The sequence below is a fragment of the Chrysochloris asiatica genome, unplaced genomic scaffold, assembly GCF_000296735.1.
Source record: "Chrysochloris asiatica unplaced genomic scaffold, ChrAsi1.0 scaffold00116, whole genome shotgun sequence".
NCBI lineage: Eukaryota > Metazoa > Chordata > Mammalia > Afrosoricida > Chrysochloridae > Chrysochloris > Chrysochloris asiatica.
In genome coordinates, this window is record NW_006408634.1 from 2,422,842 (window position 1) to 2,437,325 (window position 14,484).

The 14,484-nt window shown below is 45.3% G+C and overlaps 1 protein-coding gene across 1 annotated transcript; it reads left to right on the forward strand.

Annotated features, from left to right (window-relative positions):
• The first annotated feature begins 8,794 nt into the window (after nucleotides 1-8,794).
• LAIR1 (leukocyte-associated immunoglobulin-like receptor 1) lies at nucleotides 8,795-9,504 on the forward strand. The gene is made up of 2 exons (XM_006868309.1): nucleotides 8,795-8,821; nucleotides 9,052-9,504. The coding sequence occupies exons 1-2, from the start codon at nucleotides 8,795-8,797 to the stop codon at nucleotides 9,502-9,504; spliced, it is 480 nt and encodes a 159-aa protein (XP_006868371.1).
• Nucleotides 9,505-14,484: the final 4,980 nt, after the last annotated feature.

A 14,484-nucleotide genomic window follows, 5' to 3' on the forward strand; every position in this document is an offset into this window, starting at 1 on the left:
AAAAATGCTTGCTTTGAGCATCATGCTATTTGAAAATGAAATTGACAACATCAACTCAAAAGCTTAAGTAGGGTGCAATCGTGAGGGAGCTTATGTGAGTGGGGAGGAACAAGTCAGAAAAGGAGGGTGAGAAGTCTGGCACAGCTTGAAGAATGCCATCCGTGCTGCTGAATTGTCCACGTAGAAACTCGAATTCATGCCATTTTTGCTGTGTATATTCTCAACAACAACACTAATAGATAACATTTTTGAAAAGAAGAAGGCAATGAAAAGAATATCTACGTAAGCATCAGACTCCCTCTCTCCCTATGTTGGAACCTAGAGCTTAAAAAGCTTAACGCATCCCGAATGAAATGAATATTTCAAACCTGGATTGGGTCAAGTGCACCTTAGTCTACAAAGCAACATCTTTGATGATTAACACTTTGAAGAGATACGATTCCTATGTAATTCCTACCCTATAAATGAAACTTGAAAAACACCAGGAGGCAAACAGAATGTGAGGGAGTTCCTCCATTAGTCTTAACTTGTGCACGGTCTTAATAAAGCTGTGCCTTCTGCTTGTCACCTTGTGTCTCTTTCATAGCTTCTGTCCCTTGGGACAATGGGCCCAGCATTTGGAGGGTAACATACCAGCTGCTGCTGCCCAGGGTGTTGGCTGTGGACCCAAGTAAAATGAAACCCTTGACAACATCAGTATTTTCTCCATTTATCATGATACTGCTGATTGGTCCAGTTGTGAGGATTTTTATCTTCTTTACTTTGAATTGTAATCCATAATGAAGTCTTTGATCTTCATCAGTAAATATTTTAAGTCCTCTTCCCTTCCAGCAAGCAATGTGGTATCATCTACATATCACAGGTTGCTAATGAGCCTTCTTCTAATACTGATGCTGGGTTTTTACATATATAGTCCAGTTTCTAGGATTATTTGCTCAGTATATGGTGAAAAACACAACCCTGATGCACACCTTTCTTGATTTTAAAGTGCACATTACCTTCTTGTTCTGTATGATCGACTGCCTCTTGGTCTATGTACAGGTTCCTCAAGTGCATAACTAAGTGTTCTGGGATTCCCACCCTTCATGACACTATCCACAATTTGCTACGATCCACACAGCTGAATGTCATAGTCAATGAAACACAGGTGAACAACTTCCTGATAGTCTCTGCTTTCAGCCAAGATCCACCTGATGTTAGCAGGGATCTCCCTTATTCCACATCCTCTTCTGAATTGGGCTTGAATTTCTGGCAGCTCCCAGTTGATGTACTGCTACAACCATTTTTAAATTATCTTCAGGAGAATTTTAGTTATATTTGATTTTAATGATGTCAATCAATAATTTCTGCATTCTGTTGGATCATTTTTCTTTCTTTTTTTTTTTTAAAAAAAAGCTTTTATTGTGCATTGAGTGATAGTTTACATGGGAAAACATCAGTTTTGCACTCATCCTATCGTATTTCATTTCATTGCAATAATTACAATCCCCTCCATGCACCATAATTCAAAAGTATTTGTTTCTATTCCCTCTGTTTTTGTTTGTTTATTTGTTTGATGTACACAAAAATACTTAGGAATATACAATCATTTAAACAACCAAAGGGCACATTCTGCAAGTCTGTCTCCTGGCCACCCGCACACAGTCTTTCTTTTTCCGTGAGCGTAGAGTCCTCAGCTGCTTCCTTGTGGTTGTTCCTTCGTGTCATCAAGTCGGTTCTGACTCATAGTGACCTTGCATAGTGTTTCCAGGGAACGACTAGTGGATTTGAACCACCGACTTTACGGTGGTTACCCCACCGGGCCACACCAGGACTCACCCTAGGTGTATGGCTCTTGACCTGTCATGGACAGTATTTTACTTCATGATAGATCTTGAAATGTTCTTTTCAACATGAATATGATGCCATTCTTCTTCAACTTGTCATTCCCAGCATAGTAAACCATATGGCTGTCTGATTCACAATGACCAATGCCAATCCATTTCTGCTTACTAATGCCTAGGATGTAGATCTTTATGCATTTCATTTCACTTTTGAAGACTTCCAATTTTCCTAGATTCATTATTTCGTACATTCCAAGTTCTGGTTAATAATGGATGGTTCCAGCAGTTTCTTTTCATTTTGTGTAGTGGCACATCAACAAATGAAGGTCCCGAAAGCTTTACTCCATCCATTTCATTCAGATTGACTCTACTCTGAGGAGGTAGCTCTTCCCCATTCATAACTTGAGTGACTCCCAACCTGAGGAGCTCATCTTCTGGCACGATATCCACTAGGATTTCTGTTGTCAATTTTTTTCAAAAGCGGATTGCCAAGTCCTCCTTCCTACCTAGTCTGTCTTAGTCTGGAGGCCCCACTGAAACCTGTCCAGCACAGATGACCCTGCTGGTATTTGGAATACCTGTAGCATAATTCCAGCATCATGGTAACACGCAAGTCAACACAGTACAACAAACTGACAGACAAGTGGTGAAATTACGGAGTCAGTAGTTCCAACCTTGCATCAGGTTTCTGAGGCTGTCTGTCTTCTCAAGAGAAGAAAGTCTCATCTTTCTCCTATGGGTGGCTGATGGGCTCAAATCATGGACCTGGTGGTTCACAGTCCAGTACTTTTCATATGGAGCTACTGAGCTCCCTGGGATGGAGCATACAGGGGACAAAATGATGAGAACTTCTTGGGCATTACCAAACAACTTGAGGCAATGTGGTGTTGAACCTGGGGGCTCAGGGACATGGCCACAGATAACACCTTGGTTGACTGGTGTCATAACACATTTCACAAAGGCAAAGTTCTACTTCCTACTTTGATGAGTAGATTTGTCTGAGATCTTTAAAAGCTCATGAGCAGTCACTTAAGGTGCAACTATTGGTCTCTCCGTGCGCAGGAGAAAGAAGAGTGATGACAATTGAAGATGCTTGGAATCAATGAGTCCAATGGATCAATGGAACCCATAAACAGACTCTGAGCCCAGAACTAGATGGTGCCTGACTATCACTACCAATTCCTCTGAAAAGGATCACATTAGAAGGATCTGGCTAGAGTGGGAGAGAATGTGGAACAAAACTCAAAATTATAAAAAAAAAGATTGGACTTAATGGTCAGAAAAAGACTGGAGGAACCTAAGACCAAGACCCTTGGTCACCCTTCAGGTCGGAAGTGGAACTCACCTTGGTGGCCCAATTTTTAGCTGATGATTAGATAGCTGGGACAACAACACTAGTAAGGTGTGGCTCACCACGGACGAGTCAACCATTCAGAATCAAAAGAACAGCACTTGCCTAAAGACAAAGTTCGCAAGGGTTGGGAAGGAGTGTGGAGTGCAAATAAGACCCACAGGGAGGAAGTGGGATAACTTGCTGTCTGGAGGGGATTGCAATTCTTGAGGCGAAACAAAGCATATGAGTTGTTGAATGTAAGACTGGTGATCTGCCCTGTAAACTTTCACTCAATTCACAATAAAAAGTTTCACAAAAAAAGTTGTAGATGAATTTTCATTCATTCTTACAACAAAGTAGAAGCTTTAGGAAGCCGGTAATAAAGAGAGTGGAGCACTCTTAGACTCCTTATCTGGGGAGACCACTTGGCTTTATCAGTTGGCCACTACCACCTACAAGATCATGAGAATCAAATTGGATTCACTTGGCATAACGTCTTCATGATTTCTTCGTGTTGTAACGTGCATTAGAACGCTCCTTCCTTTTCATGGTTGAGTAGTATTCCATTGAAGTCCTGGAGTGGTGCTGTAGGATAAGCACCGGACTGGTAATCACAAGGTCAGTGGTTCAAATCCACCAACCGGTCCTCGGGATGGCCATGAGTAGTAACCAACCACAACAGCAGGGTGTATTTTCCGTCCATCTGCTGATGGACAGTTCAGTTATTTGCACCAGTTGGACAGGTTTGAAGTGCTGAGTACCTGGTTGGGAGCCTGGTGGTATGTCGGGGACCCGCCTCGACATTGGGGTTCAGTTCATGAGGAGAGGATACCTGACGGCGATTCATATATACACAAAAGGAGACAAAGAGAGAGACAAAGAGGCACCCCAAAGCCAGGGTGGATACATCACTGATAGGCAGGCTTGGGACTACAGGCATCGTGGCCTCTGCAGGCAGCAACTCACTGCCCTGCAATCTTTACTGCATGCCTTCCAACTCGTAATGCACTGATCTTTACTCCATGCCTGCCAACCAGCAATGCCCACCTGGGGAAGCCCAGGCCTCTGCTTTATTCAGGGGAGGAGCTTCACACCAAGCTGGGAGGGACTTAGGCAAGGTACAGCTAACATCAGTACTTTTCCAGACATTCAGGTAACTTTACATAGTACTTCACTGGTTCGAATCCCAGGCCAGCAACTTGGATTCTCAGGCCCAATTAACATATCTATAGCCCCTGAGCTAAGGTGGGGGAAGGTGAGAGATAAAGACAAAAGCTTGGGCGGAGTCCTGCTGCTTTGGCTTCCTGAGCCAGGTCTGCAGGAGGACTCCAGACGCCCAGGTGAATGGGCTGCACCTGGAAAAGGATTAGGGAGGATGGGTTCTTTGTCTATAGAAAAAGAGCTGTGAAGTAGCTAAGACATTTTTAGTTAATCCTTTGGAGAAATGCTTAACCTTACAACCTTTAGTCTCTGCTTTAGGAAAATACCCCATTTATCTGTGGATTGTCCAAAGCTCCAGTGTATTAATTTAATATATATACCTGAATATTAATATGAAAGCAATTTGCCATTAACTGCCAGTGGCCTCATTTGTTACACTCGGCCCTAGTGGGCCTCGAACCTCTGATTAGTCTTACACGGTCTGCAACAGTGGTACAAATGGTTAAGTGCTTGATGACTCTCTAGAAAGTTGGGAGTTCGAACTTACTTCAAAAGACAGATCTGACCAACTATTTCCAGAAAATCACAAACGTTCTGAAATACAGCTCTGCACACATGTTGTTGTTGTGCGCCGTCGAATCGGTTCCAAGTAATAGTGACCCCATCGAGGGTTTCTAAGAGTGGCTGGTGGGTTTGAACTGCTGACCTCTGCACACATGAGTCACCATGTATCTAACCAGCTCAACTGCAACTAACTCCAATGCTGTTAAATACTCGGAGAGCAACTTATGGTCCCATTTTCAATATGAGGAAATGCAGGCTTAAAGAGGCATCATGTCTCACTCAAGAACCGATGGTCATTATTTTGTGGAATTGAGATCAACCTTCAAATCAATTTGTTCCATAACCTGTGCCCTATGGATACAGAGTGAAGTGGTGGTGGTGGTGGTGGTGGTGGTGGTGTGTGTGTGTGTGTGTGGTGACAGAGCCAGCCATACATTCCACTTAATTTGAAGCACTTGGGTATCATTCATCTTTCAACAGGTAAGTCACCCCACACTCTCTACCTTCGTCTCTTTCAGGGGGAAGTGTGGAAACAGCTGCAAGGTTTAAAACAACAAAACCAAGTTCTTCCCTTTTGACAGGGGCAGTTGAAATAGAAACCAGAGGCAGGGTCTCTGCTCATTCTGTTTGCTGCAGGGCACTGTGTGTCCACCGGTCAGCTCCAGGACAAGGCAGGCTTCTGGGGCTCTCTGATGCCGCCTCTGCCCACCACTCTTCTGGGCCTTGGTGAGTCCAGGAATGATATGGGGACATTAGAGCAAAGGAGGGGGAGTGTGCACTACTGATGGGGAGTCCCTCCAGGGGATTCTGACACCTGGGGGAGGAACACGTTTCTCCAGGGCTCTGGGCACTCAGATCTCACCAGGGAGGGATTTGTGTCTGACCACAGAAGGCTTGGTCATGGAACCAGATACAATGGGGTGGAGACCCATTCAGGTTTAAGAAGGACTGGACTAATCTACTTGGAAGAGGGGGATTGGGGATTTGTCTTTAAAAATATTTCATAGCTAGGAAAATTCTATAGTTCGATTAATGTTGAAAAGGGATAGTCTGGGAAATTATTGTGGAACTGTAGGATAAGCACTGGACTGCTAACTGCAAGGTCTGTGGTTCAAACACATCAATTGCTTCTCAGAAACAGGATGGCAATGAGTCAGAATTGACTTGATGAGACTTAGCAACAATAGCTGTCCTCGTAGGTCCCTGGGTAATGCAGATGGCTTGTACTCCGCAAGTTAGACTATCGAGTCCTGGTGTGTTGCTGTAAGATCAGCACTGGACTGGTAACTGCAAGGTCGGCAGTTCAAACCCACCAGGTGCTCCTCAGAAACCCTAAACAGGGTGGTAATAAGTTGTAACCAACTGGACAACTGTTGAGTGACAATTCAGACGGACTCAGAGGCACCTTGGAAGAGAGCTCTGTTGACCTGCTTCAGAAAGGTCACACCATGGCATCACAGTGCGTAGAACGCACTCCACAGCTGCTAGTAACACTAATAGGAATGATGCTGACTATAAAGTCCTCTCTCCTCACCAAGCCATCCCTTGGTAGCAGCAGCCCTGTGAGGAATTGGGGTGGTGGGCATTTGTCTCATTAGAGACTTCTCTTCTAGTGTTCTTCCTGGGACCAGGGATCCAAGCACAAAAGGGTAAGTCTTGCCTTTTGATTTCTCAGTCCTCTCTCTACCCCATTGGTGAGAGAGTTTCTGACTTCAGGTGAGATTAGGGGGAGATTCTTAAATATACCCAAAATTACAAATAGAAAAAAAAGAAAAACCAAATTAAAAACAAGTGAAAAAAAAATTTTTTTTTAAATTGTCGAAGTAGATATGGGTGAACGCTAGAACCATAAGGGGGAAAAATCTGAGGGGTGGAGGTAGTTTGGATGGAGTTGGCCAGAAACTTTGTAGGAGGTCAAGTCAGCGTGAAGGAGGAAGATGAAGGTGAGATCTAGGATGTGTTCTCAGATGCTGCTTCCACCATGGACCCAGCCCACTTCCTCCTTCACATCAAAGCCATGGGTATTTGCATTTTGAAAACACAATTATGATCATTTTAGTTTCCATCAAATTGTTCTACTTGAACATCTCTTTTGCTTATTTCATATTCTCTGTACTTATTCATCTTTATTTTTCCATTTTACCTCATTTATCTTTGATTTTTCAACCCTTTCCTTTTAATTTTTATTTTCACTTCTTGTATATTTGCTTTTGACTTCACTTATTTTTAAATTTAAGGCAATTTTTACTTTTTCTTGGGGGTGGTTCCATAATTTATCTTCAGATAAAACCAGACTCTCTTTTATCAGACCTCTAATTTCTCAGCTGGTGCTGTGGGATAAAGCACTGGGCCGCAAGGTTGGTTTGAGCCACAAGGTCGGTGGTTCAAACTCACCAGCTGCTCCTTGGAAACCCTATACAGGGACGCTATGAATCGGCACTTAACAACAACAACAATTTCTCAGCTGGAGCCCTGGTGTGGCACTGTAGGATAAGCACTGAACTGCAAGGTCAGTTTAAACCACAAGATCGGTGGTTCAAACTCACCAGCCACTCCTTGGAAACCCTATACGGGGTCACTATGAGTAGGAACAGACTCAATGGCACTTAACAATAACAATTTCTCAGCTACATTCAACCCCATGGTATCCAGTTCACTTTTCTCTAGAAACATTGGCTTTCTTTCAGTTTTTTAAACCCACCCTGAAGGATTCAGTATACGCCAGTTTCTCCTCCATCCATATCTGCTCAGCTCAGGCCTCCTGTCCCTCAAGGCTCAGCTCTTAGGCCTTCAGACAGGGATCAGAAATTCCTTTCATCTGCCCCCCTTGACTCTTGGATTCCCCACTAAGAACACTTGTTACAGTTTGAAGTGTAAATTTGGACAATTATTTGATCAGTCTGTCCTGCCTCCTAGACATTCAGCTCCAAAAGAGCATGAATCTGATCCTGCTCTGAGCTTCTGAAACTGATGGACATAGTACTCCATGGAAAGAATGCAAACACTTGTACAGAGGGAAGAAACTGAAATGTGGTTGAAAGTATGAATGAGTGGGTAGGTGGGTAACTGAGCAAGAGAGTGAATGATTAGGTAAATGAGTAAGTGAATGAGTAAGTGAATACATGAATGAATGAATGATTGAGTGCATGAATGACTGAGTAAGCAAATGAATGAGTGAATTAATTAATAAGTGAATGAATGGGTCAGTGAATACATGAATGAATGGTTGAATAAGTGAATTAATGAATTAACTAATTAATAAGTGAGCGAATGAATGAGTGAATGGAAACTTTGCCAGCTCAGTTGTGGAACCAGGCCCCATCCAGCCTTATCCTCATTGGATTTTACCAACTTTGACACAATCTTCCTGTTTTTAGTTTGAAACCCCTCTCTCCCTTACCCTACTCAGCTGAGACAGGCTAGGGTTCTTCAAAAGGCTCAGTAACAAGGAAATGGACATCAGACTCAGATGGATGTAGAAAATGCACAGGCAAACCCAGAGGTGATTGCTCAACAGAGGACTTGCAGTAGAGGCAGGGAACCCTCTTTTGCTAGGCGCCCACTAGTAATGATACTTATTTGTGATCTGACAAGCACTTTGCAGACACGCACACAAATCTGCATCTCATATATTCCCAGCAGGGACTGGTCCCAGTTTCAGGTTCATTCCTGCCAAACCCAGACTCCTGCTTTTCTTGCTAGAACTCTCCATGAATGCCCTGACCCTCTCCATCCTTGGCTGCCCTCTCCCCATCCTCTGTCCCCTGGAAAGGCAGGGACAGAGCTGGGCTCTGCAGAGACACATCCGGGATGTGGTGTGATTTAGTGACACACATACTTCCTGTGTGACAACGAGCAAGGCCCAAAGGAGACCAAGTCTCAGTCTCCTTATTGTCAAGTGGAGAGACTCGTGATGAGGATGAATGCGGATGTGGATTTGGTGTGAGAGGTCTTTGGGGAAGATGGAAATGTTTTAAGCTTGGATTGTGGTGAAGGTTACACAGCTCTGTAAATTGACTGACGTAATTGCATTTTAGAGCTAAAAGTGGGTGAACTTTGTGGAATGGTAGTTTCCTCCCAAGTGGACCCTGAGGTGTCTTTTCTGATTCCTTCCTAGGGAACATGCCCAGACCTTCCATCTCAGTCTAACCAGGCTCTGTGGTCCCTTAGGGGGCATGTGTGACTTTCGTATGTCGTGGCCCTCCTGGGGACCACATATTCAGACTGGAGAAAGAAGGGGAACCTCTACATACTGTGAAGAGCAATTCTGGGACTGCGGCAGAGGCTAGATTCTTCATCACCTCAGTGAACAAAGACTCTGGAGGGCATTATCGCTGTCTCTATTACACAGGGGATGTCTGGTCTGAGCGCAGTGAGTTGGTGGAACTGATGGTGACAGATGAGGAGTTACCCAGAGTCCCCACCCTTCTCAGACTCTCCTCTCGTGTTTGCTTGTCCCCAGGCCCTAGGTCCTGTCCCCAGCTCTATCAGGGTTACAGAAATACCCCTGCTTTCTTTCCTGACCTAGTCTCTTACGCCTCCTGGTTCTCTCTCTCCTCAGCACACATTTTCATTCTGCCTTCAGACATCACTGGGCTCCCTGGACACCTGGATCTCCTCTGACTATGGAAGACCTGGACAATTGACTCCAGGATCAGGAGGGGGACAGGGCTGGCCACAGATTGGTGGGTGAGGAGTGGGTTCCCAGCTCCCTCTGGTTCCTCTGTCCAGAGATTGGTTGCAAGACAGACTCTCTTCAAAGGAACTTGCCTCAATTTGCCCAAGAAGGCATGTTAGATTCTCACTTAAACTGAGTCAGAATCATTGTGATCCCAGGCAATATGTTGCGTGGTGGTGTGGTCCATCCATCCCAGGGGACAGTTCCACACTGTTCAGGGTTGACCTCTCCTTTCGAGGAAACTATAGAGTGAGACCAGCACGACCCTGTGTGTACCTCAGTCTGAGTTTTGGTCCATTAGGAGGCTCCAACCTAATGCATGTTGTTCCAGGGCCTCCAATGAGTGTCCCATGCTGATTCTGAGAGGTCAAGAATCTTGGAGCAAAGTACCCACTCTTCCCCCACCTTCCCTACCTGTGTCTTTCCTCCCTGAATCGATTTACCTGGGCTCAGAGCTTCGAGCTCACAAGTCTAGCTATAGATGACCACCATGCTGGACACAGAACTCAAAGTGCAGAAAGGTCCAGAGACAGCTCATGGTGGGGGAATAGAGTCAGTAACCTCAACAAATTATAAATGTGGTGTCTCTGTCAAGTCTCCTGTCTCTCCATCCTATGTTCTCAGGTGTCTCAGGCTGTTGTCTGTGATTGAATAATGTCTACATGTGGTCTAGGAATGGATGCTCATCTGGAGAAGGGTTAGGTTGTATGGGACTGACCATTCGAAGCCCCTATATAAGCTCTCAACCTATCTCTTCTCCCCATTCACAAGAGCCCCTGAGCTTCTAGTCTGTCACTCACTCTTCAGCTGGTGAGTAGCACAACCTCAGCCAGAGTGGGGCCACTGGGGTCCCTGTGATGGAGATTGGCCCTCTTCTCTGGGTTATGAGCAGGGCCTTGTCAAACTAAGAAAAGAATGAACACCATTTAGGTAGAATTATTGGAAACAAGAGTATCCCTAGATACAGGAGTTAAGTTTGATCACGGGAAGATCTGAATTTTCCAGTTTTGCCCTGCCACCAGCACTTTCTTGTTGGCTGGTTGAGAGAAGAGAGCAGATTAGCCCCAGCGTCATGCAAGCAAGGTGGTGGGAGAAGAGAGGTAGGGAGGCAAGTTCAAGGGCATTTGTGCTACATGGACATTCATGGGGAGGATGCAGGGAGCTAAAGAAAGACTGAGAAGGGAAAGGAAAGGCTTCCTCAGCTTTGTGAAAGCCTTTTGTGATTCCAAGGTGGGCCCAGTGTCCTCAGCTCCTCACCCACCAAAAGGGACCACCAGACAGATAAGTCACCAGGAGGAAGTGCAGGATGGAGATGGAGACAGGGCCCATCAAGGAAAGTGTAGAAGGAGCCCCTAATGCAAGTGTTGGGATGGTGTTGTCCATCTGTTGACGACCCCACTGTCCTGCTTCCAGCCCCCAGTTTCCAGAACTACACAGTGAAGAATTCTGCTTGTATTGGCTTGGCTGCTGTGGTCTTGCTGATCCTGGTGGTGATTCTGGCAGAAGCTTGGCACAGCGAACGCAGATCTCAACATGGCCCCATGGTATGGAAACAAGATGGTGCCAGTCAGCGGAATTAGACTCCAGGACCAGGATGGAGACAGGATGACTTCCACCAGACAGACTAGTCTGCAGGCCCAAAGTGGAGACAAAAAGGACCATTCCAGAAAAGACTGGACTCTAGGCCCATCCCCCAGAACTCTGAAGCCCATCGGCAGAAACAAAGGACAGCAGAACTCTCCATGTGCTGGGGATGTGCCCAGTGAGGAGGCTGCCCCTGGGACAGTAGGGGAAAGAAGAAAGGACCCAAACAGGACGTTCTTGAAAGACATCTGGTGCAATGAAAACATGTTCCATCCACTCTCTGATCTTTCAGTTGTCTGTATTCCATGTTCGACTGTGATCATCACAACACCACATCCCATGCCTTCTCTCTTTTCCCCTGGGTTTTAAACCAGAGATACCATTTTTCCCAGCCTCAGTCTTCCTGTCCTTCCTTCTTCCTCCCCAGTTTCAGAGACTCCCAAGCTTGGAACTGCCATCTCTATAGTTTCCATTCTATTGTTTTTGTGATATCCTCATGTGTGGTGGCTTTCCCATTCTGAGCTAGTAACTATTAGAACCCAAAATTGGAAGACTCATAAATGAATGCATCACTTCATGGAAAACATCCAACTGCCAACCTGGGATAACCAAATTGAACTGTTACGAGAGTGAGAAATAAACATTTCGTTGTGATGAACTAGTGATATTTTGAGATTTGTTTGCTTTGAATGTAACGTCACTACAGGCTACGTATCACCACTGCAAGTCTTTAATTTCTTAAAATAGTTCAATATGTACCTTTCCCATTAGACAATGAGCTTCACTGATTAGTATTACGGATTGAATTGTGACCTACAGAAAGCTATGTTAAAGCCTTCAACCATGAATGCGACCCTATTTGAAGATAGGGTCTTTGTTTGGTTATGCTAATGAGACCACACTAGAGTAGTAGTTGTACCATCGAGAGACTCATGAACTTGGACTCATAGTGACCCTGTGCACAACAGAATGAAACACTGCCTGATCCTGGGCCAACCTCACAATTGTTGCCACAGTTGAGCCCACTGATGCTCCCACTTTGCTAATCCACCTCGCTGGAGATCTTCCTCTTTTTCTCTGACCCTCCACCTTACCAAACATGATATCCTTCTCCAGCAACTGGTCCCTCCTGGCAATATGTCCGAAGTATGAGAGACGATGTTTGGCCATCCTGGCCTCCAAGGAGCACGCTGGCTGCACTTCTTCCAAAACAGATCTGTTGGTTCTTTTGGCAGATAGGGAGGGTCCTAAACCTATGTCCTTCTGAACAATGTGTATAAAGGGGAGTGCATACACAAAGACCCAGATTCACACTGAGGGAGACACCATGTAAGGGTCCATGTACAAGACCAGGGACATCAACAAATGCCTGAGGCTGCTAGAAGCTGAAAGAGACAAGGAATGATCTCCTAAATTGGATATCTCCAATTCATACTCTTGGTGTGGCGCTGTGGGTTAATGCACTGGACTGCAACAGTGCTTTGAACTGCAAGGTCAGCGGTTCAAGCTCACCAGCTGTTCCTTGGAAATCCCATACAGGGTCACTATGGGTCAGAACTGACTTGACGACACTTAACAACAACAACAATTCAGACTCCTAGCCTCCAAAATTGTAAGATTATAAATTCCTGCTTTTGAAAATTGCCCCAATTGTGGTATTCTTGTCACAGTGGTGGTGGTGGTTATGTGCAATGGAGTTGGAACCGACTCACAGCGACCCTGTACAGGGTTTCCGAGGCTGTAAATCTTCACAGGAGCAGAAAGCCTCATCTTTCTCCCGCGGAACAGCTGGTAGTTTCGAACTGCTGACCTTGCGGTTAGCAGCCCGATTTGTAACCACTACGCCACCAGAGCTCCTTGTCACAGTAGCACTAAGTAATTAGACAACTGGCGTATCTCAAACATCTGACACAGAACTAAGTCCTTAATATGCACAGGTTAAAAATGTGGTGATTAACCCTCCCCCCCAAATTTACCAACTTACTTTTATTCAAGTTCATTGGGGAGATGAATTGTTTAAGGCTTGTGTTCTATATAAGGCACAGTCAGCATTTCAAATCAGGACTCCTGATGTGACACTGTAGAATCAGCACTGGACTGCGAACCACACAGTCAGCAGTTCAAATCCTCCAACTGCTCCTTGGAAACTCCGTACAGGGTCACTATTAGTCGGAACCAACTTGATGGCACTTAACAACAACAACATTAAGTCAGTGTTTAAAATGCCTTTCCTCATCCACATGCCTTGGGTATGGGTGCCCCCAAAACTGGCAACAACCATCCCTCTAAGGCTCATTCTCCTCACCTCATTGCAGTGGCCCCACAGAACTCTCATACCGTGCTCACAGTTGGGGGGCTTCTAGGGAAGCTCACAGGCTACAGTTCAGGGTGAGAATGTTCAGAGCACAATTCTAGTCACAACAGCCTCTACGCCGCCGCCATGCCCATAGGCTGGTCTCTGTCTGGCCCTCAGCCTCTTGGTCTGGCCCCAACCTTGATTCAGCAATGTTACAACACTCTTAGGATTGCTGGGAAATGCCTAAAGGTCACATTACTCCACCATAGACCTCTGCTCCAAGGCACTCAGCTGTAGCTCTTGGGTCAGCAAACCTCACTCCCCAATTAAGTGTCTGGAGGCACTCCATTCCTAAAGCCAGCTGCCGACCCAAAGGCATTCAGCTTTCCTTGCTCCCTGGCCTGGAAGCCCAGCATTTGATCATCTCATGTCCGGGTTCTTGGTCCTGCAGACAGCTCCTCTGTTTCTGGGTCAAGGAGGTTCAATCTGCTGGGATCTCAGGGTCTAACAGACAAGTTCCACTCCTGACTCTTCTTCTCTGATGGTAGTAAGATCCTCTCTCCCACTTCTGAGATGACTTACTTTATACCCAGGTAAGAGTTTCAAGATTGTACTATCACAATTAGCATCGTTAAACAATCACTCATAACTGAATTATGTGATCCATCAGCATCTTCCCCCACCTTCTCTTATCCACATCACTAGGAAAAAGTTCTTTGGTGGGAGTTGTTTGGAGTTCTGGTGCAGCACTGTAGGATAAGCACTGGACTACTAGCTGCTCCTCAGAAAACCTTTACAGGGTCACTATGAGTCGGAACTAACTCGATGGCACTTAACAACAATATCATGGCTAGAAGAAACATTAAATAATTCACTGCACCACAGTGGATACGGTGTTTGTATCAGAGATGTCTTCCTGGTAAACTATGGGTTGTTGTTGTTAAGTGTTGTCGAGTCGGTTACAACCCACAGTGACCCTGTACAGGGTTTCCAAGGAGCAGTTGGTAAGCTTGAAACGTCGATTTTGTGGTTCACACTGACTTGG

What these genes read in the sequence shown, in the direction of transcription:
- LAIR1 (XM_006868309.1), top strand. Translation starts at nt 8,795, where the DNA reads ATGAGGATGAATGCGGATGTGGATTTG. An exon ending in TGAATGCGGATGTGGATTTG is followed by an intron (nt 8,822 to 9,051) that starts GTGTGAGAGGTC and finishes GTGGTCCCTTAG; the next exon opens with GGGGCATGTGTGACTTTCGT.